General features: G+C 37.5%; 2 protein-coding genes across 5 annotated transcripts in view; one reads left to right on the top strand and one right to left on the bottom strand.

The window, feature by feature from the left end:
- The window catches only part of LOC111145945 (activin A receptor type 2A), an 82,919-nt gene extending 78,985 nt beyond the window's left edge, over window positions 1-3,934 (top strand). The window contains exons 10-11 of the mRNA XM_022501264.1: window positions 1,546-1,676; window positions 2,812-3,934. Coding sequence (XP_022356972.1) covers window positions 1,546-1,676; window positions 2,812-3,006 — 326 coding nt within the window. The 3' untranslated portion in view covers window positions 3,007-3,934. The remainder of the gene's footprint in view (window positions 1-1,545; window positions 1,677-2,811) is intronic.
- A 3,976-nt stretch (window positions 3,935-7,910) lies between these two features.
- LOC111145952 (origin recognition complex subunit 4) overlaps window positions 7,911-22,941 on the bottom strand; it is a 96,505-nt gene continuing 81,474 nt past the window's right edge. For 3 of the 4 annotated variants that reach the window (XM_022501284.1, XM_022501295.1, XM_022501276.1), the window contains 4 exons: window positions 12,954-13,062; window positions 11,988-12,083; window positions 11,839-11,906; window positions 8,666-9,478 (listed from right to left, as the gene is read on the bottom strand). In XM_022501284.1, the coding sequence (XP_022356992.1) occupies window positions 9,290-9,478; window positions 11,839-11,906; window positions 11,988-12,083; window positions 12,954-13,062 (462 nt within the window). In that variant the 3' untranslated portion in view covers window positions 8,666-9,289. Of the gene's footprint in view, window positions 7,924-8,665; window positions 9,479-11,838; window positions 11,907-11,987; window positions 12,084-12,953; window positions 13,063-22,941 lie in introns of those variants that run through there. The other variant, XM_022501303.1, reaches the window with a different exon arrangement.

The raw sequence follows: 22,941 nt of genomic DNA, 5'->3' as shown, positions 1-22,941 counted from the left end.
ACGAGTATAATACCTGAAGAATATTGAGAGGGTTATGGGAGTTGAGAGGAGTGAAAAATTCTTTGTTTTGCATTTTTGCATTTGCAGTAGAGTGGTTATCAGGGAAGTTTTTATGAAAAGTGAAAAGGACAGGTACTGGTATTTCTAAAATGCTTTCCATGTGCTGTGAAGTACTTGCAGAGTCGGGAATTTCAGACCCTTAAGTCAGAAATTGGGGCAGGAGGGGACAGTGTGAACATTGCTAAAGTGAGTACTTTAAAATTTGTTGATGGCAAAGTTCAGTGACTCTCACACTTTAATGTGTACTAAACTCCTGATAAAGTTCATATTCTGACTCAGTAGGTCTGGGTTGGGGCCTGATACTTAAATTTCTTGCAGGCTCATAGTCAGTGCCATTGCTGCTGAGCAGTTTTGAGTAGGAGGAGCTGAACAGACACTTTAGAATGTCACTGGAAGTGCTAAAGCAGAGATGGACTATCCAGGCCATCAAGGATTCTTCCATTTAGAAAGGGTAGAGTTACGTGTCCTCCTTCATGACTCATTATTTATAATTTATATCCCATCCAGGAGTAGGAGTATCTGTGCAAGGTTTAGGTCTGTATACAGGCCCTTTGTATGAAATCGGTCTCTAGTGAGTGGTTTCTGTCAAGGGGAGACCATACAGTGATCGAAAACACGGACTTCAGCGGCAGAGATGGATTCAAATTCCAACTCTACCACTTAACAACTGTATGCCCTTGTGCAAATTATGCAACTTTTCTGAGCTTCTTTCCTATCTGTAAAATAGAGGTAATGTCACCTTCATTCTGTGGAGGTGTAAAATGGAAGGAAATAATGTATGTAAAGTTCCTAGTCAGGGTAAGTGCTTATTAAGTATTAGTATTAACTCATAACTGCATTTTCCTATTTGAGTATGCCTAAGAAAAAAGGAACCATTTATTTTGGTGAATAAGTTTTGTCTGTGAAGGCACATTCTGAAGGCTTATTGGGAACCCTGTATGGAGTATGCTTGTGATTTTTTTAAGACTATTTTTGGCAGCTTTTGTGAGGGCAAGGAGGTGTAACTCTGAGGTATGTAATTCCTCATGCAGAGCATGTAGAGGGTAAAGATGTGTCTCAGGATAAAGATGGTTGTAAGAGACTAACCCCCAAATCGTCAGATAGAATCACCACTGTTTACAGTCTGATATGAATTGTGGGAAGTACTTAAAGGGATATTATAGCCTGGATTTGCAAATATTGTTGATTCCCTGTGGTCCTATCTATGTATGGAGATAGGCAGTTCTCATACAGCAGATGAGAAAGCTCCTTGCGCAAACTTAGCAGGCTTATGTGCCAAATTGTAGAGTTTTTGATTTCTCTTAAATTAGCATTTGGGTCATACTGTGGTAGAAGTAGTTGAGAGAGTGTTTTTCTCCTGTCATTATATAGCATTTAACAGTTGGGAAAAGGTGATACAGAGTATATTTCAGAAGGGTTGTTCCAGTTTGGAAGTCAGGAAGATTTGAATTAAAATGGTTTTGTTTCCCCCCTCACCCATTACAGGACCTGTAGATGAATACATGTTGCCATTCGAGGAGGAAATTGGCCAGCATCCATCTCTTGAAGACATGCAGGAAGTTGTTGTGCATAAAAAAAAGAGGCCTGTTTTAAGAGATTATTGGCAGAAACATGCTGTAAGTTACAGTTAGCTTTTCATTTGAAATTCCAATAAAATGCTTTTCAGAGGAATGATTTCTATCTCTGCACACTTCTCTTCTGGGACGGTTTTTCTGGAGAGGTTACCTTCATACAGGATATTCTGTCTAGAGTTCTATAAACAATAGAATTTTAGGGCTAGGGGCGCCTGGGTGGCTCAGTGGGTTAAAGCCTCTGCTTTTGGCTCAGGTCATCATCTCAGGGTCTTGGGATCAAACCCCGCATCGGGTGCTCTGCTCAGTGGAGAGCCTGCTTCCTCCTCTCTCTCTTTGCCTGCCTTTCTCCCTACTTGTGATTTATGTCTGTCAAATAAATAAATAAAATCTTAAAAAAAAAAAAACTTAGGGTTTTAAGGGAAGATGGTGAAGTCATAAAACGTAAGGGGCTGACAGTACTATGGTCTTGTGTTTGTCTTGTTTGGAAATCTTCCCAGGGAAAGGAGTACCTGGCTCTGAGCATGTGGATAGGTGGGTAACTTTGATGATCACCAGCTTCCCATAAGATGCTATTTTTAAAGTAAAGCAGTTTTCTGCTCTCCGTGTTTTTGATTTGGGATTGGAATTTGTTGAGGTTCTTAGGAATGCTCTTAAAACTAGAGACTTAGGTAAGTGAAGAATGGAACACTATTGCCGTGGTTATTTTGGTCCAAATATAACTGGAAACATGGATTAAAACCAGGTAGAGAATCTCAAGGATGCTTTTCTAACCCTTTTTTTTTTTATTTATTTAACTGCAAGACAGAAATGCTGATATTAACTAAGAAAACAATAAAAACTGGTTAAAAAACAAATTTAGCTTTGGCTTTGAGTCCAGATCAAGGGTTAGCATTGAACTGACCTGGTTTATATGGGGATTTGGGGAATTAAAAAAATTTTACTACCTCCTATGACAGTCGCAGAAGTTTGGAAGCTGTAGGAATTCTGATTTTTCTTAGTGCTTTTCTTCCATTTCCTACATACAATAGATATTCATAAGTGAATGCTGACATATAACATCTAACTTGGCTAATCTTGGAACTTGACTCTCACATACCAGTTTCTTTATGGACATTTTATTGTTTCCTAATAGAAAACAAAATCGGCTGTGGTGTTTGAGTATGTTTTTCCTTTTTAGGGAATGGCAATGCTCTGTGAAACAATAGAAGAATGCTGGGATCATGATGCAGAAGCCAGGTTATCAGCTGGATGTGTAGGTGAAAGAATCACTCAGATGCAAAGACTAACAAATATCATTACCACAGAGGACATTGTAACAGTGGTCACAATGGTGACAAACGTTGACTTTCCTCCCAAAGAATCTAGTCTATGATGGTTGCACCATGTGTACACAGTGTGAAACAGGACTCTGAGCTGGAGCTGCTAAGCTAATGAAACTGCTTACAGTTAATTTTCTGTGAGAAATGAGTAGGAGGTCTCCTGGACATGTCAAAAAGACGACCCTCACGTTTAAAAATGTGGCTCTGGGAGACTTATGGCATTGCCTGCAGAAGAGACGTGAAGGACATGAGACTTGGAAAAGCTGCAGACTCTATAAAGAAACTTTTGAAAAAGTGTACATGAAGAACGTAGCCCTCTCCAAATCAAGGATCTTTTGGACCTGGCTAATCAAGTGTTTGAAAACTGACATCAGATTTCTTAATGTCTGTCAGAAGACACTAATTCCTTAAATGAACTACTGCTATTTTTTTTTAAATCAAAAACTTTTCATTTCAGATTTTAAAAAGGGTAACTTGTTTTTATTGCATTTGCTGTTGTGTTTCTATAAATGACTATTGTAATGCCAATATGACACAGCTTGTGAATGTTTAGTGTGCTGCTGTTCTGTGTACATAAAGTCATCAAAGTGGGGTACAGTAAAGAGGCTTCCAAGCATTACTTTAACCTCCCTCAACAAGGTATACCTCAGTTCCACGGTTGCTAAATTATAAAATTGAAAACACTAACAAAAATTGAATAATAAATTGATCCATGTTTTGTAACAAGGTATTACAAATTCACTGTGTTATTTAAGAAAAAAAGGTAAGCTATGCTTAGCGCCAACACTAAGTGGCCATTCATAAAGCAGTGTTTTAGCTTTTTTTGTGCTAGCTTGTAATTTAAGGAAAAAAAGTGCTGTTTTTTGCAATGAAAAAAAGATGTCATTTTCCCCTTCTTCCCACGTTTTAGAGCTTCATCTTCTATCCAGTTCCCAAATTATTGCATACTTATTTAAGTATTTTTTTTTTTTAAGGTGTGCTGTGTTTGGGGAATATTTGAAAATTTAAAGCATGATTTAAATTTTTTAAAGTGAGCTATGACACTGGAAAGCTCTTCATTTTTATTCTTTTAAAATAGATTTTTTTTTCCTATTTATATATGTAAAATTGTAGTGTATTTCTTTTCACCAAACAGTGTGTGGGACATTCTTAATCACTGTTTAAGGATCACCTCAGGAAGTGTCATTATCCAGAATTCCTCATTCTCTGCTTTGAGACTTGTAACTTTATCACTATATTTCTGCTTGGTGCCATCTTGTCAGAGTAATATTTGATGTCTGTGATATGTAAAGAATTATCCTAGGATAGAGGTTTTAAATTTTAAGCACAGATCTCAGATGTTACTGCTTTAAAACAAATCAGGGATAACAAGTTAAACTTAAAATATGCAATGACATTTAGAGGTAACCGATGTTGATATAGGTAATATAGCCTAGCCTCCTCCCGCAAATTGCTTTCAGAAACAACTATGATTTTTAGGATAGTTCATGCCTTATCCTTGATAAGAAAGTGGAATTGATGGTAGGTAGGTGCCAAAGTGCTTTTCAAAACAATATTGCATCAGAATATAATTGGATTGTTCCTCAAATTTATATAGGCCAAAGTAAAACAGTAATTTCCTGAATTTCTAGATTACTGACCAATAAATAGCCAGTATTACACTATGTACTTTAGTCAGGTCATTTTAAAATCCATACATTGATTTTATAAAAGAATTTTTTACATGTCACTATCAGGAGCTCACTGTGAATGTATTATCTTCAAATGGCTATTTAACCACACAGTACACTACATTTTACATATAATGTGCACTTAATCTCTGGGAATAATAAATTATATAATTTATAAATAATGCATAGGTCAACAGACTCTAAAGCAGGGAGGAAAGAAGAGTAACAGCATTGTTGTCTGTGTGCCACACACCATGCAGAACTTTGTGCTCTTGGGTCTCATATGTACCCAAGTTTTCACTGTATTCCTAAGAATTCCCTTTTCAATGTTGAGTTCACCTCTTTATTTCAAAAAGGACCTGACATCTCAATTGATTTGGTTTAACTTCCACTTTGAAACTAATCAAGATGAGAAACTGACAATGTTCACACATGGAAATTGTCAATCTCCCAAAGACTAAGTTCTACCTGTTCTAAACATTTAATCTCATTTTTAAAAGTAAGAAAAAAATCAAAACAAAAACAAGGAGTATTATGATGAATGTTTGGCTTATGTGAGCACTAGTGATAAATTTTATAAGATCAGTTATTCAAGATAGTTTTCTCTTCATGTTAGAAAAAATTTTTAGACATCCTGGGTATTGTACTTAACTCTAGCTAACCAACTTTAAGACTTGTATCCTTTTGAAAACTATATTAATAGAAAAACACTTTTTATAAGCAGTAAAATAAGAATGTTCCAATGACTACCTGTCCTGATACCTAATCTTGTTAAAACTTTCATTTGCAGGGCATTTTCATGTTTGGTTTACAGTCAGCATAGAGTGGGCAAGCTTACAAAAAGTTTGAGCTAGGGATACTGAAAAAAGAAAGATCAAAGAATGAGAAAAACGATGACTTCTTTGTTTGGGGGTGAACTGAGACCCCAATAATTTTTTCCTCATGTGTATGGTGCTCCTTATGATTCGTCTTGTATTTTGCCTTTCTGATACCCATCAGAACTGCTGCTCTAACTTCCACTCTTTACCTTGCCCAAATCTCCATGTAAGGAATGCTTTATGATCAACTGCCATAGGACTGATGGATTAACCAGTGTTTGGCTTTATTCGAAGTCTTTGCCCTGCACAGCTCTTGTATGTATTTTAGATGCTAGGAAGTTTTTAGCATGTGAAGTGTGACTCTTGTTTGAATGTTTATTACAGGTACCTTGTGAATTCCAGAACAGAGACTGTGCCTCAAAATTGTTGGTCCCATGAACTTGCACTATCTTTCATGGTGATGTTTTGAAAATATAATCAGGAGAAAAACCCAACAAGTTTGGAATTTAAAAAGAGAATTATATACATAAAATTTAAAAAGAACCTTTTTCTTCCTCCTTTCCTCAATCCTAAGTAATAACTACATTTAAGTAAAATGCAGGCAGGTAGGGGAAAAAATACCCTGGCCAGATGATAAGTTTAAGTGGAATTAAACTTACTATTTAAAAAACAAAAAATGCTTCTCCACAAATATTTTCCAGTTTCTCTTTTTTACCTTTTTAAAAAATTACTTTTTAGAAACATTTGGTATAATGTGCATAAAATTATTTACTGATTTATGGGTAAAATGATACAAGTAGCATCTTGATTGAACATCATTTACCTCAGATATTCAACCAGCAGTACATTTTTTACGCAGTCTCAATCCATATCCTATTTGTTACCTCTCAAAATATTGGTAAGCAATTATTTTAGCTTTACTCTGTAATTCTTGTCAGTGTTTTGGGCACAGGTTGTTGTACTACTGTCAAATTGTACTTGCTATTTTTTTCTGCAAGTATTTAACAAAAAGCTTAAAAAAAAAAAAAAAAAGCCCCTAAAACTCCACCTTGAGTAAGTGATTGTTAAATATTGTACAATAAAATGTATGCTATCCCCATTCCATCCTCGAGTTAAATAAAAAAATGAATATGGTATATGATTTGCTTATGCAGTTTTTCTTTAGCTATACATTTTCCTTCAAGAGGGGAACAGTAGCTTTGTCATTTATGGTGAGGCTCACACCTTGAGATATGGAAGAATGGGGATAGTGGTGAAAGTTTGTAAAGGGTTGACGTTTCCCCCCTTTACTACCCAAGACTATTCACAAAGTATGTATGTTAGTCTTGCCAGTTTTAGGAAACCAGAGGCTAGCAGGCATTAGTTACCTTCTTTTCATATGGAAATAGAAAGATGTGGCTTAGGAAATAGTCATCAAAGATACAAACCACACTTCCTAAGGATGTTAACTAATTTACTAACTCAATGGAAGAATTCTGGTATTTTCACTTAGGGTGATCAGTAAGCGCAATTGTCAAGGAAGCTAGCTTTCATTTATATTTTTAATGTTGCCAAGGCTTTTGTTTATCCTCGGGCTTTTAAAAGAGGGGATGGAAAGCCCCACGGTGGGAGCTGTGTTACAGTTCACACCAATGGGATTCTCAATATATTTTAAGGTAAAGGTGAAGGAAAGAAACAACGCTTAAGTAACAGTGGTTTAAAAGAACCTGCATTGGCTTCTAAACCTCGTGAAAATGAAAACTGTGGTGGAATATGCAGTGAATCTACACTGAAAGACTGAAATTGCTTTCCACAGCATGTTCTGCAAAATGGATTCTTTGGGAAGTTAATACATAGTATATACTCAACATACATAGCATTAAGATACTGTATGTTTGGACCAGCAAGTTTTAATTCCTCAGAGCCATTCACATGCACATGCACATGAACTAGAGAAGAAGATCCTGTTTTGGATAAGGTACTTGGAAGGGTCACATGAGTCAAAACTGCACAGAAGCCTCTAACACTCTGTTTTGCTAACCTTTTTTCTAATTTAAGAATTGCTTCAATGAAAATGAAAACCCACCCTGCTACTTATAGTCTTACAATCTGTATACTGGGTGTTGATGGATCTTCTGCAGGTCTTCTGTAACCAGGAAGGCAGATGAGAGCTTTCAGCCTTTTAGTGGCAATCTTAGGCTAGTGAATTGCAATCCTGAAATCAAGTTCTTTAGATGCTTTCACAGTGAGTGCATTTAAAACAGATAATACTTCCTTAAAATGGCTCAGAAACTTTTTTAGAGAGAAAACTTAAGCTCATGTGTAAAATCCTTGCTTCCAGTAATAGTGATGCTACCATGCTAAGTATTTTGGCAAAATATCCCCTAAAATCTGTAGATTATTGCATAGAACCAGAATGCAAGCCTTACCTTTACTGAAACACTGCTGAAAAGTAAATGACAGTGATCTGAAGACTTAGAAGGCAGGGAAAGAACAGCTACATCTGCAAAAAAATAGGTTGAACTGAAGAGCTACTTTTTACACACAGAAATATTATAGTCCATTCTATACCTGACACTTCTTGAAAAACCTGGTAAATAATTTCTTAGAGCATACTTTAAAAAAAAAAAAAAGTACGGCAAGAACCTGTTAAGGAATTTAAACTCTGGACAGTGGGGCTTTGGTGTCAGTCAAACCTGAGTTGAATTCCAGAGTGTGTCAATCATTCTCTACCTGTGTGATTCCGAACACTGCCACTAGTATGTCAGTTTTTTCTCAACTGTAAATAACAGTCCCTGAATATCACAGGGCACTTGTTAAAAGGATTATGAAATACACAAGGACAGGGACTGTCTTTTGAAAACATTATGCAATCAAATGTTCTTAAATAAATGGAAGTCACTAACAACTTAGCAACTGCTTATTAAATTTCATTTTAAATAGGTACCTGAAATAGTTCCCGGACTCCTAAATTTATAAGGTGAGCATTTCTACATTGCCTTTAGGGATTTACTTTTTGATACAAGTTTAGTCAATAGTGCCAAACACTTACCATTAATTGCGGGAATGTTTTTCCAGGCATTTCCTAAAGTCCCTGTTAAAAAAGACAAATTCTGATCCTTTGGGCCTATGACAGGCCCAAGAATTTGCCTTTTAAAAAAATAAATAAATAAATAAAAAAAACATCATTTCATGAAATCTTTAATGAAATGGAAAGAATTTGCCTTTTAAAAAATTCTACAAGGGATTCTTCTATATGTGATAAGATTAAGTACCACCTTTTGAGAAGCCTGGAAGAAATTCATATTCAAACTTTTCACCTTTTTCTTCCGTGTGAACTATCTTCTGGCCAAAATGGTCAGTCTCCTGAACTAAAAGACCTGGGTCCGGGATAGAATCCAGAATCTCCATGGATAGAAAAAAACAAAACAAAAAAAATGTGGAACCTCCCAGTAGAACAAAAGATTGCTCAGTACACCTCAACTCTTACCACTGTTTCTTTACTGCTTGAAGATTTGTAAAAACACTTGGCTGCTGGGTTGAAATGAACTCTTCAAATATACCGCATAAGTACTTGACAAGTGTTAAATAAGCATATGGTTCACTCCCTAAAACAGTCACATTTATTTCTTTGAACTGCTACTTACAACATAATCTAAAATCACTGAAATTATAAATCATGTAACTGCTCATGATTCAAAGGCAAGACACAGCCAAGACACTACATGTGTAACAGTCTCCCATAAATACAAAAATACATGTTTATAAATATAAGAAAATGTAGTAACATATCTTGTTAAAGGACAATAGGCTTTGAGTTCCTTACAGAAGATTGCCTGAAACTTTGTAACTGAAGCCACCGGTTATATTCATAACCAGCTTAGTGAGGATGTTGCCCACTGCCTAACATCTGTAGGACAGTTGGGGTATTTCTGCAAAGCATTCATAATTTGAGTATTATCCAAAAGTAGTTTCATCAGCTGGTACTCTCTCTGTGTATTTACCGAAGTCCTTTCCACAGGCCTTATTAATTCTAATTGTTGTAAGTGTTCAAATGCCTGGAAGATGAAAGAAATAGTTTAGGTTGAATAGGGGAAGTAAAATAATAACATTAATCCAGAGAACAATTAGGGTTGCTGTTAACCGTAAAAGAGTGCCAGGAAACAAAACTTAACAGAAATCAGTAGGGATCAAAAACAACTCTCATCAACCTCATAAGAACTTCATCTATCTATCAGGTGAAGCAGTATCAATATACAGTTATCTGTCCCTGCATTGTTGAATGTGAACAGGGCAAACTCTAATTCAGTCTACTTAATATGGTTTTTCTTCCAATCCTCATTCTGTACCATATCACCTGCTTGTACTTAAGGGAAGGGCTTCTAGTTCTCTCTATAAAAACTGAACAACTAATAAGACCAGGACTTTTAACTAATTATCTAGGTGATTCAAATTTGCATTTACAATCTCTTTCTAGTTGTTTTTTTTTTTTTTCCTTCTCTTTCTAGTTTTGTAAGACTTTGCTATATAGAAGTTTAATGCAGCTGCAAAAAAAGCTAGGGGCAGAAAACCCCCTAGGAGTACACCAAGCCTGTTTGGCCGACCCTATAAATAAATGATTCAGCGGAGTGGTATGGGCATGAAGGAAAGAAGACAGGCTCCTTTTTCCCTAAGAAGTCTGCAGAGCATGCCACAACCTGTCAAAAATTCCCTTTCTTCCATCTCCCCCCTCTTAAAAGGGTTGTTTACGGTTTCCTCTCACCTCTAATATTCATGTATTATGTCTTTTCTAACCCTGATTATTGTTTTAGGTATTTTATTAGCATATCAAAAAAAGGAAACCATTAAATCATGACATAGTAACCATTAAAATACTAACACAGTGAAATAGATTCTGGAGCTATTACAACCCACCTTGTAAAAAATATCACTGGAATATATTCTTTATGTATCATAAAAAGTCTGATGAAAAGAGAAATAGACACCATTCATTTCTAAAAATGAGAAAATACTGGAGGAATACTGAAGCTGCAGGTATTATTGGGGCAGAATAAAACTGAAATTTAAAATATTTCTAGGCAGCAAAATAGTTTAAAATACAGAATGACCAGGTACAAAATACAAATCACTCAAGAATTTAAATGTTCATGTAACCCTTTGTATTCATACAACCTTCACAAACTATGACTATCACACAGACATGGACATTAGGAAGGAAAAAAAAAACAAACTTCAGTAGGATAAATACTTTCCCTGTTGTTCTGAAGAAAGGGTAATGCCCTGTACTCACATTTTTTATTTGGTACAAGAAACAGAATTCTGACCACTAAGGCCTATAAAGGATGATAAAGGACTTAGGGGTCCACTGCTGGAGGGGAGGGGAGGGAAGGCGTAGGAGAATGCAGGGGGGAGGAAGGGAAGGGAAAGAGAGAAAAAGAAAGAGAAAAAGAAAAAGAGGAAGAGGGAGAGGAAGGGAAGGAAAGGGAAGGAAAGGAAAGGAAAGGAAAGATGTTTTTCCCCATAAAGTCCTCCAGAGCTGCGCAGTCCAGCAAGGTAACCACAGAGGGCTACTATTATTCGTGTAACTTGATTTTTAATTTTATTTAAGTTTATTAAGTTTAACTTAAAATTTGATACTCTAATCATTTAGAAAATTTTAAGTTAGTGGAACAATTGAGAATGTACATCTACTTCAGCTACAAATTTTATGAAATCTAAAGAGCAAGTAATTCCAATGAATTCTTAGTGAATTAAGTATAAACACATGAAATTTCAAAGAATACAAAAGAAAATGAAGTTTTTCATTAATAATTTTCTGTATCAATTATAGATTAAAATGTTTTTGGTATATTAGGCCAAATAAAAATTATCATTAAAGTTAACTTTGCCTTTTTAAACTTTTTTGCTGGTACTAGAAAATCCAAAATTACACTATGTGGCTCATATATTTCTAGTGGACAATGGTACACTCTAATGAAGTTCCTCAAGTTTAAAAACTCATGACTTAACCAACCCTTAATAAAACTTTATATGTCCTCACTAGCCCATATTTTATCTTTTAGTTTTTTAATGGCTAATATCTGCATTTTTTCTTTTTACTGCTACGATTATAAAGCCAACCCCTGGGTTGTAAAGGGACAGAATTTTACTGATGAACTGCAACGTATAGTTCTTTGTATAATGCAGTGCTAGAAACAGACAGTAGAGGGCAGTATAATTGCACAAACTGGGAAATATCGGGCTGCCTTAGAATTATTCAAACATTTTGAGATTAATTTTTGTCTACCATACAAAAAAATTTCTATGATAAATACCTAATGTTTCAAAGTTAGTAAGAGTTCAAATATGACATATACAATCAAACTGGATGTAAAAATCTACCTGTATTCAGAAAAATAACAGTCAACTTAAATCTTACCTTCATGACAACATGTTTTTCAAAATTATAAACAGAATGGGCTTTCCTTTGAACAAACTTCTGAAACTCTGGATAGAAAGCATAACAACATTAACACCCTCAAATAGGCAGTGAGGTAGAGTCAGAAAGAAATCAAAGTTTCATCTCACCATTATAGACCATTTGAAAATTAAAGGGCTCCTCTTCATAGATGTCATTTAAATGTTTCATTGCTATTATAAGACAGATTTCCAAAACTGACAGACCTATATAGTAAAAGGAAAACAAATTATGAGTTGTATGTTAACTTACTGATCCATAAGATTGAAATAACTGTCCTCCAAAGAGAATGATAAAGTGAAAGACCATTGTTCTGAGGGGTGGCAGGAGATCAAGACATCCCCCAGGTTCAAATTATCTTTCAGTCACTATTACTTATACAATCCTAAGCAAACAGCTCAACCTTCCTGGGCTTAGCTTTCATATAAGCAAACTAAGAATCTTCTTAAGCTTACAGAGATGTTATAAGAATTAGAGAGAGTATTATCAAGCACTGATCACATGGCTCGTAATAAACATAAACTGGCCCTTCAACTGTGTACTTTATATATTTTTAAAAATTTTATTTATTTGAGAGAGAGAAGACCAGGCTCCCCACTGAGCAGAGAGCCCGACCCAGGGCTCTTGAGATCATGACCTGAGCCGAAGGCAAACACTTAAGAGAATGAGTCACCCAGGTGCCCCTGCAATTATGTACTTTAAATCACATGGGGTCCTTGACTATTCATAAGAAACCCTGAACACCTGGAAATTATATTTACTTTTTTTTCTAAAATAAGAAAATTCATTAGATTCTTCAAAGGGAGAGTGAACCTTCAATGCTAAGGCTCTCTAGTGGCACCTAATGCAATGTGAACACCTGCATTACAAGTCTTAGCTGGACTTCCAATGTAACAAGGCAGGGAGAGAATCAGTATTCTTCCACTTTAAACGGGAGTCATAATACCTTTTGTGGGGCTTAAAGGCTACATGGATTTAAAAGTAGTCTGTATTATACCCAATGTTAAGTATAATTTTGAAAGAATTCCATTATGTTAACTTAAATTTATAAAAAACTAATTAAACAGGCGTCTCACCATGTACAATATTTGCTTTAGAGTCCATGCTGCACAACTGGTTTGCCTCCATCAGATCTGCTGCAGTCATAAACGGGTGTGATGTTGTTACACGATTTAAAGCAAGCATCTAGGGAAATGTGGATCAGAAAAACATTTACACGTTTACTTAGGCATTCTGGAGATATTACTGAACAAAACTTCTTAATTTGGAGTCTATTCTTATGGGAGAGCTAATATTAATGCTTGGGAAAGGTATTCTCACACTTGGCTCTATTAAAATATAGTGTTCCAATACATATGTCATATAGGTCTATAAATGTAAAGCATAAAAAAAAGTTCTTGCTGCTCTACCTCTTCCTACTTGTGTACCTTACTTACAACTCCTCAAAAGAAAACACTTAAAAAGGAGTAGAGCAAGAAGAGATAAAAAATAGGTAAGAATGCTGTTCAAAGGTTATTTTGATTTCACAGGAAAATAGAGTAGGGAAGTTACCTGAGCTCACTTTCTTCCACAGACACAAGACTGCAACAACATACAAAGCAACTCTGAGAATGCTCTGAAAACTAGCAGCTTAGGAGTGTGTGTGTGTGTGTGTGTGTGTGTGTGTGTGTGTGTGTGTGTCTGTGTATGCAGCTGAAGATATTTTTAAAAGCCACACTGAGAAGGGTAAAAAGAGGCAGAAATATGGTTGGGGTAGGAACCATACACCGAGTGCAGCGATCCACAGCAGATGGTGTGGAGGTCCTTCCTGAGGAGTGAGGGGTTCAGATCCCACACTGGGCACCCTCTGCCTTGGTTATCTGTACCAGGAAGACAAGTCCCTATAATGCATGGCTTCGAAAATCAGAGGGGCTTAATTTTGGGAGAGCCAGAGGGACTACAATTGGAGACTCTATTCTCATAGGGCATATACACAATTTCAATTGCTCAGAGGCAACAGTTTGAAAAACACCTGGGCCATATGGGAAGGTATACTTCACTAAGGCATACATAGTGCTGGAAGAACAAGGATCTGTAGGAGCTTTCTTTGGAAATGGAAGTGCTGGAAGCACTATTTTTCTTGTTTTCCTTCAGGAAAGCTAGTTAGATGCTTGTAAGAGCCAGTTGTGACACTATTCATCTGTCTCATTAGGACCACTATCCACGCCAGGGGAAATTCCCCTGTGGAACTGCACTGTATTAATCACCCACTAGGTAGGTATTCTTCCAAGTAAGTCCTACCCAAGGGAAGGGGAACCAACCCCACCCGCCAGCAAGCACACAAGAGTCTTGGTGGGATCTCACAATGAGCCACAGAGAGGCTACCCCCACCCACCTGCCCTGAGCAGCCACAGCCAGGTCTCTCAGATACCTGGGCTGGGACCAGCTCCACACACTGGTGTGCCTCCAATAGTTGTGGTGAGGCATTGCTGCCATTTGGGTCAGGAACCAGCCCTGACAAATGTACCCTCAGCAGTCGGGGCCCAGTGACAAGAGATGTGCAAGCAACCCACATAAAACAGCCCTGAAACTCCAGATCTAGTGACCCGAAAGGATTGTACTTCTGGGCTCCAGAGGATGCCTTCTACATAAGGCTGCTACTTCTAGGATCAAGAGATGCACTACCTAATATAAACAAACACTACATCAGACAAAATGAGGAGACAGAAGAGTATGTTCCAAATGAAAAAGACAGAACTTCAGAAAAAGAACTAACCAATGGAGTTATGTAAGCAATCTGCCTGATAAAGATGTCAAAATAATGGTCATAAAGATAATCACCAAACTTGGGAGTCAAGTGGATGAACTCAGTGAGAACAAGCAGATGAATTTAGTAAGAACTTCAAAAAAGAGATAAGAAATATAAAAAAGAATCAGTCACAGCTGAAGAATACAGTAAGTGAAATGAATAAATGATTAACGGAAGAATGGATCAGCAATCTGGAAGACAAAGTAATGGAAAGGACCCAAGTTGTATGGCAAAGAGGAAAAATAATTTAAAAAATGAGAATATGTTAAGGGACCACTAGGACAACATCAAGCATACTGACGTTCACATTCTAGAGGTCCCAGAAGAAGAAAGAGAGTAAGGGGCAGAAAATTTATTTGAAGAAATGATAGCTGAAAACTTCCCTAATCTGGGGAAGGAAATAGACATCCAGGTCCAGGAAGTACAGGAAGCCTCAAAGAAGACAAATCCAAGGTCTACATGCACGATACATAATATTCAAAGTGCTGAAAGGAAAAAACCTACAACCAAGAATATTCTATATAGGAAGATTATTATTCAGAATTAGAGAAAAGTTTCCAAGATAAAGTTTCAGAAATTCGTCACCACTGAACCAGCCTTACAAGAAATGTTAAGGAACTTCTTTAAGCAAAAAAGAAAAGGCCCTAAGAGGAAATTTAAAAATTACTAAAGAAAAATTTCATTGGTAAAAGCAAATATATAGTAAAAGGAGGAGAGCAATCAATTATAAAGCTTGTAGGAATATTAAAAACTAATAAAAATCAACTATATCTTAGTTAAGGTATATCCTAAGTAAAAAGATGTAAAACGTGAGATCAAATACATAAAGTGTGAGAGTGGGAGGAGAGTAAACATTTAGTGCTTTTAAAATGATTTTCGTTTGTTTCTTATGTACGCTCAATGCCCAGTGTGCAGCCCAATGTGGGGCTTGAACTCATAACCCTAAGATAGAGACCTGCCCCGGGATCAAGAGTTGGACATTTAACCTAAAATGCTTTTGATTTTAAGCAACTACCAACTTAAAATAGACTGCTAACATACAGTTGAGCCTCATGGTAACCACAAACCAATTTCAAAGAGGTACACAAAAAATAAAGAGAAAGGAATCCAAACATAATACTAAAGAAAGTCATAAAATCATAAGACAAGAGAGCAAGCGAAAAAAGGAACAGAAAAGAACTATTAAAAACAAACAGAAAAAAATTCAAGGGCAATAAGTACATACCTATCAATAACCACTTTTAATGTCAACGGACTAAGTGCTCCAATCAAAAGGCATAAGGTTGCTGAACAGATTAAAAAAATAAGACCCATCTACATGCTGCCTACACAAGACTCACTTCAGGCCTAAGGATACATACACACTGAAAGTGAAGTGATGGAAAAAGCCCATGCAAATGTGGGGGTGGGGGAAGGCCAGGGTAGCAATGCTTATACCAGACAAAACAGACCGTAAAAAAAAACAAACAAACAAGGACTGTAATAAGACACAAAGAAGAACATCATATAAAGGGATCAATCCAATAAGAGAATATAATAACTGTAAATACATATGCACCCAACACAGAAGCACCTAAATATATAAAGCAAATATTAACAGACACAAAGGGAGAAACTGACCATAATACTATAATTTTATAATTATAATTACATTTTAATTACAATTTAACACCCCTTACATCAACAGATTATCCAGTCAGAAAATCAATAAGGAAACGCCAGCCTTAACAGACTTAGCCATATGGATTCAGCAGATAGCTACAGATCATTCCATCCAAAAACACTACCAAAAGCATTCCTGTCAAGTGTATGTAGAATATTCTCCAGGACAGGTTACACATTAGGCCAGAAAACAAGTCTCAATAAATTTAGTTAAGAATGAAATTATATAAAACATCTTTTCTGAGCACAATGGTATGAAACAGGAAATCAATCACAAGAAAAAAAAAAAGAAAAAATCATAAACATTTGGAGACTAAACAACATCTGGAGACTAAACAACATAATGAGTTAACAAAGAAATCAAAGAGATAGCAAAAAACTACATGGAGGCAAATGAGAATGTTAACACAGTGTTCTAAAAATCTTTGGGACAGAGAAAAACAGTTTGAAGAAGAAAGTTTAGAGCAATACAGGTCTACCCTAGATACAAGAAAAATCTCAAGTTAAGAACTGAATGTTACATTTAAAAGAACTAGAAAAAGAACAAAGCCTAAAGCCAGTACAAGGGAGGAAGAAGTAAAGATCAGAATGAAAACAAATGAAAGATTTAGAAAAAAACAAAAACAAAAACAAAAACCAGCAATAGAAAAGGCATCAATGAAACTAAGAGCTGGTTGTTTGAAAAGATAAACAAATTGGACAAACCTTTAGAGAGATTCATCAAGATAAAAAGAGGACTCAAAATCAGAAATAAAAGAGAAGGGCTGAGACAAGATGGCGGGGAAGTAGGAGGAGGCACCGTTTCAACCTGTACTCTAAAGTGAGCTGATTACCTATCAAAGAACTCCGATCACCCATGAAATCAGCCTGAGATCAGAATTATACACTACTGGAGCTCTACAGGGGCAGAAGACGCCAGTGGGCTGGTAAAGTGGAGTGGGAACATCGGACTGATATCGGAGATAAACAAAAGGGGGAGGGAACCACCAGAGGCAACCTATTGGAAAGTAATACCCCTGCATCTGGGGACCAGCATTAACTTGGAGACTGGTTGAAAGCACTCAGAAAGAGCAAAGGATTGCAGGGGGTGGGGGATTGCGGGAATCGGGGCAGCTAGGGACAGGGGCTTAAGTCCCCGGACCCAGGAGAGCCTCCCCTGGCGGTGAGCCAGAGAGAGTGTGCTGGAGAAACCAGATCTTGGTCCCTGAGCCGCCAGCATGCCCGAGAACGCATGGGGTCCGGCTCCTGTGAGGGGCTGGGAGACTCGCCAGCCTGCAGAACGCTGAGCTGTGCTACAGAGCCTGAGACGCGGGTGCCCCTCACCCTCCCCTGAGAGAGGTGCATGAAGGCCCAGTCTGGTGCTCCCGGACCCGCGCCCTGCTCTCAAGAGCCTGAGACGCGCGCGCGACCCATAGCCTCCCCTGAGAGAGGTGTGCATAAGCCCGGCGCTCTTAGACCCAGAAACACCAGGCACTCCCAGCACAGGCCAGCGGGAAAATCTCAGTGTGCGATCGCTGCTTGTAACTTCTGGCGGTCAGGAGCTGCCCAGACAGCCACCGCTGCCGTGGTTTGGGGTACAAGCAGAAGATCCTGCATCCCCAGGGACCGCGACTGGGAACCTGCTCTGCCAGCAGCCAAGGGGGAATTTATATGGACTCTGCAATACCCACAGGGGACCAGACTGAGGCTTCTCTCTGAGAGGGGGGTCAGGGTGCAGTTTGCTTTCCTCTAAAACTACAAAAACCATCAAAAGCGGTCAAGGCGAGAGAAAAAAAAAATGAACATAAAAACCTCCAGAGAACAAAAGCCTGAAAAAAACTGGCTTCCTCAGAGCCCACCAGCTTGAGGGGAGCAGGAGGACTTAACTCAGGGAACATCATTGACTGAAAACCCACATGGCAGGCCCCTCCCTCAGAAAACCAACAAGGAAAGAAAAAGGAAAAAAAAAACAAAACTACAAGAGAATCACCACCACTACTTCATAGGACAACTTTTATTTTTAACTTGTTTCCACTATTCTGGTTTTTTTTTTATATATATAGATAATTTTTTAACCTATTTACCATCACAGTGAGATGTCCAGTACATCAAATTCCATAATAACCTTCTAACCTGAACTTTTTGATACATACACCTGTGTTTTTCTTTTGCATTTCTATTTTTTAAAATTTTTTTCTAAATTTTAGTTTAGTTTATTCCTTTTTTATTTTTATTTTCTAATATTCATGTAGAGTTAAACATCAAGGTAATCCCCTTTCCCCAATCAATGCTACCCCTATAGGTAAACCAATTTTTAATCCCCCTTTATCTTAGGAAAGTTGAGTCCTTTAACAAAGGTATCAAGATACATCCAGGAAGAATCAAAACAACCTTCCTCGCCCACACTGAGAATTTATAACCACTCTCCCATCGTTTTCTTCTGCCAGTGTTTCTGTATTTTTGTGTTTGTCCTGATAGTATATAAATCTTACACTTGGGGTTCTTTTTGATGAGGTTCTTCCTTTATTTGCTTATATATATATTTTTTTTTTCTTTTTTCTCTTGTCATATACTTTTATCAGTCTTTTTGTTTGTCTGTTTTTGTTTGTATACTTCATCAATCTTACCTTGGGGCCCATTTGGGCTGAACCTTCTCTTTTATCTTCCCTTTTTTTCCTGTCTCTTTCTCTCTCTTTTTTCTTTTTCTTTTCTTTTTGCTCTCATTTGGGTGGGGAACCCTGATTGCTCAGAAGCGTTCCAGGGTGCACCTTGACTGCACCACGGTCGATACATCCAGCTACATCCGTTCAGTCATCTCTCACCAAAATGACTAGAAGGAGAAATGCCCAACAGAAGAAAAATACAGAGGATGGGCCTTCTGCAACAGAGCTAATGGCTATCAACATAGACAATATGTCGGAAAGAGAATTCAGGCTAACAATTATCCAGGCAATAGCTAGATTGGAGAAAGCCATGGATGACCAAACGGAATTGATTAGGGCCGAACTGAAAGCGACCAGGGATGAAGTTCACAATGTTAGGGCAGAGCTGAAAGCTACCAGGGATGAGGTTCACAATGCTCTCAATGAGTTCCAATCTAATCTAAATTCTCTAAAAGCTGGGTTAACTGAGACAGAAGATAGAATTAGTGATCTGGAGGACAAAGAGATAGAGAGAAAGGATCAGGAGGAAGCCTGGAACAAACAGCTTAGAAGCCATGAAAACAGAATCAGGGAAATAAATGATGCCATGAAACGTTCCAACATCAGAATTATTGGAATCCCTGAAGGGGAGGAGAAAGAATGAAGTCTAGAAGATATAGTGGAACAAGTTCTTCATGAAAATTTTCCCAATCTCATGAATGGAACCAGTGTTCATGTACTAGAGGCCGAACGATCTCCACCCAAGATTATAGATTCCAAAAAAACATCAAGGCACCTCGTAGTCAAATTGAGGAATCATAATTGTAGATACAATCTCTTGAAAGCCGCAAGGACAAAGAGTCTCCTTACTTACAGAGGAAAGCCCATCAGAATAACATCAGACCTGTCCACAGAGACCTGGCAAGCCAGAAGGGGCTGGCAAGATATATTCAGGGCACTAAATGAGAAGAACATGTAGCCAAGAATACTTTATCCAGCAAGACTGACATTCAAAATGGATGGAGAGATAAAGAGTTTCCAAGACCGGCAAGGCTTAAAAGACTACGCAACCACCAAGCCGACACTGCAGGAAATATTAAGGGGGGTTCTATAAAAGAGGAAAAATCCTAAGAAAACATTGAACAGAAATATAGAGACAACCTACAGAAAGAAAGACTTCAAAGGTGACACGATGTCAATAAAAATGTATCTATCAATAATCACTCTCAATGTGAATGGCCTAAATGCGCCTATAAAACAACAAAGGGTTGCAGATTGGATAAAACGACAGGACCCATCCATATGTTGTCTACAAGATACCCATTTTGAAACTAAAGATACACCCAGCCTGAAAGTGAAGGGAGAAGCATCTTTCATGCCAATGGGCCTCAAAAGAAGGCCGGGGTAGCGATTCTCATATCAGATAAATTAGATTTTAAACTAAAGACTGTAGTCAGAGATACAGAAGGACAGTACATCATTCTTAAAGGGACTATCCACCAAGATGATCTAACAACTGTAAATATCTATGCCCCCAATATGGGAGCAGCCAATTACATAAGAAAACTGTTAATCAAGATAAAGAGTCATATTGATATGAATACATTAATAGTAGGAGATCTTAACACACCTCTCTCAGTAATAGACAGATCATCGAAGCAGAAAATCAATAAAGAAACAAGAGCATTGAATGACACATTGGACCAGATGGACCTCATAGATATATACAGAACATTCCACCCTAAAACAACAGAATACTCATTCTTCTCAAGTGCACATGGAACCTTCTCAAGAACAGACCACATACTGGGTCACAAATCATGACTCAACCGATACCAAAAGACTGAGATTATTCCCTGCATATTCTCAGATCACAATGCTTTGAAACTGGAGCTCAATCACAAGGAAAAGTTCGGAAGGAACTCAAACACCTGGAAGCTAAAGACCACCTTGCTTAAGAATGCTTAGATCAACCAGGAGATCAAAGAACTGAAACAATTCATAGAAACCAATGAGAATGAAGACACTTTGGTCCAAAACCTATGGGATACAGCAAAGGCGGTCCTAAGGGGGAAATACATAGCCACCAAGCCTCCCTCAAAAAAACTGAAAAATCCAGAATACACCAGCTGTCTCTACACCTTAAAGAACTGGAGAATCAACAACAAATCAAACCAACTCCACACATAAGAAGGGAAATAATGAAGATTAGAGCAGAGATCAATGAGGTAGAAACCAGAGATACAGTAGAACTTATCAATGAAACCAGAAGTTGGTTTTTTGAAAGAATCAGTAAGATCAATAAACCATTGGCCACGCTAATCCAAAGGAAAAGAGAGAAAGCCCAAATTAATAAAATTATGAATGAAAAGAGAGCGATCACAACTAACACCAAGGAAGTACAAACAATCATCAGAAGTTATTATCAACAGTTTTATGCCAATAAGCTAAGCAACCTAGATATAACGGATATATTCCTGGAAAACTATAAACTCCCAAAATTGAACCAGGAAGAAATTGACAACCTGAATAGACCGATATCTAGTAACGAGATTGAAGCAGTGATCAAAAACCTCCCAAAAAACAAGAGCCCAGGACCTGATGGATTCCCTGGGGAATTCTACCAAACTTTCAAAGAAGAAATAACACCTATTCTCTTGAAGCTGTTTCAAAAAATTGAAGCAGAAGGAAAACTTCCAGACTCTTTCTATGAAGCCAGCATTACCCTGAGCCCCAAACCAGGCAAAGACCTACCAAAAAGGAGAATTTCGGACCAATATCACTGATTAATATGGATGTTAAGATTCTCAACAAGATCCTGGCAAACAGGATCCAACAGCGCATTAAAAAGATTATCCACCATGACCAGGTGGGATTCATCCCTGGGCTACAAGGATGGTTCAACATTCGCAAATCAATCAATGTGATAGAACAAATCAATAAGAGAAGAGAGAAGAACCACATGGTCCTCTCAATTGATGCAGAAAAAGCATGTGACAAAATCCAGCATCCGTTCCTGATTAGAACGCTTCAAAGTATAGGGACAGAGGGAACATTCCTGAACTTCATAAAATCTATCTATGAAAGACCCACAGCAAATATCATCCTCAATGGGAAAAAGCTTGCAGCCTTCCCATTGAGATCAGGAACACGACAAGGATGCCCACTCTCACCACTGTTGTTCAACACAGTATTAGAAGTCCTAACAACAGCAATCAGACAAAAAAGAGAAATAAAAGGTATACAAATTGGTAATGAAGAAGTCAAACTCTCTCTCTTCGCAGGTGACATGATTATTTATATGGAAAACCCAAAAGACGCCACCCCCAAACTACTAGAACTCATACAGCAATTCAGCAACGTGGCAGGATACAAAGTCAATGTACAGAAATCAGTGGCTTTCTTATACACTAACAATGAAAATACAGAAAGGGAAATTAGAGAATCGATTCCATTTACTATAGCACCACGAACCATAAGATACCTGGGAATAAACCTAACCAAAGAGGTAAAGGAACTGTACTCGAGGAACTACAGAAGACTCATGAAAGAAATTGAAGAAGACACAAAAAGATGGAAGACCATTCCATGCTCTTGAATCGGAAGAATAAACATTGATAAAATGACTATACTGCCTAGAGCAATCTATACTTTTAATGCTATTCCGATCAAAATTCCACCAGTATTTTTCAAAGAGCTGGAGCGAATAAACCAAAAATTTGTATGGAATCAGAAGAGACCCCGAATCGCTAAGGAAATGTTGAAAAACAAAAATAAAACTGGGGGCATCACGTTACCTGATTTCAAGCTTTACTACAAAGCTGTGATCACCAAGACAGCATGGTACTGGCATAAAAACAGACACCATACACCAGTGGAACAGAGTAGAGAGCCCAGATATGGACCCTCAAATCTATGGTCAAATAATCTTCGACAAAACAGGAAAAAATATACAGTGGAAAAAAGACAGTCTCTTCAATAAATGGTACTGGG

This window comes from Enhydra lutris, unplaced genomic scaffold (assembly GCF_002288905.1).
Source record: "Enhydra lutris kenyoni isolate GAN:26980312 unplaced genomic scaffold, ASM228890v2 scaffoldscaffold1, whole genome shotgun sequence".
Taxonomy (NCBI): domain Eukaryota; kingdom Metazoa; phylum Chordata; class Mammalia; order Carnivora; family Mustelidae; genus Enhydra; species Enhydra lutris.
Note: the sequence above shows the minus strand (reverse complement) of the source record. Positions and strands in the feature narration are given on the sequence as shown.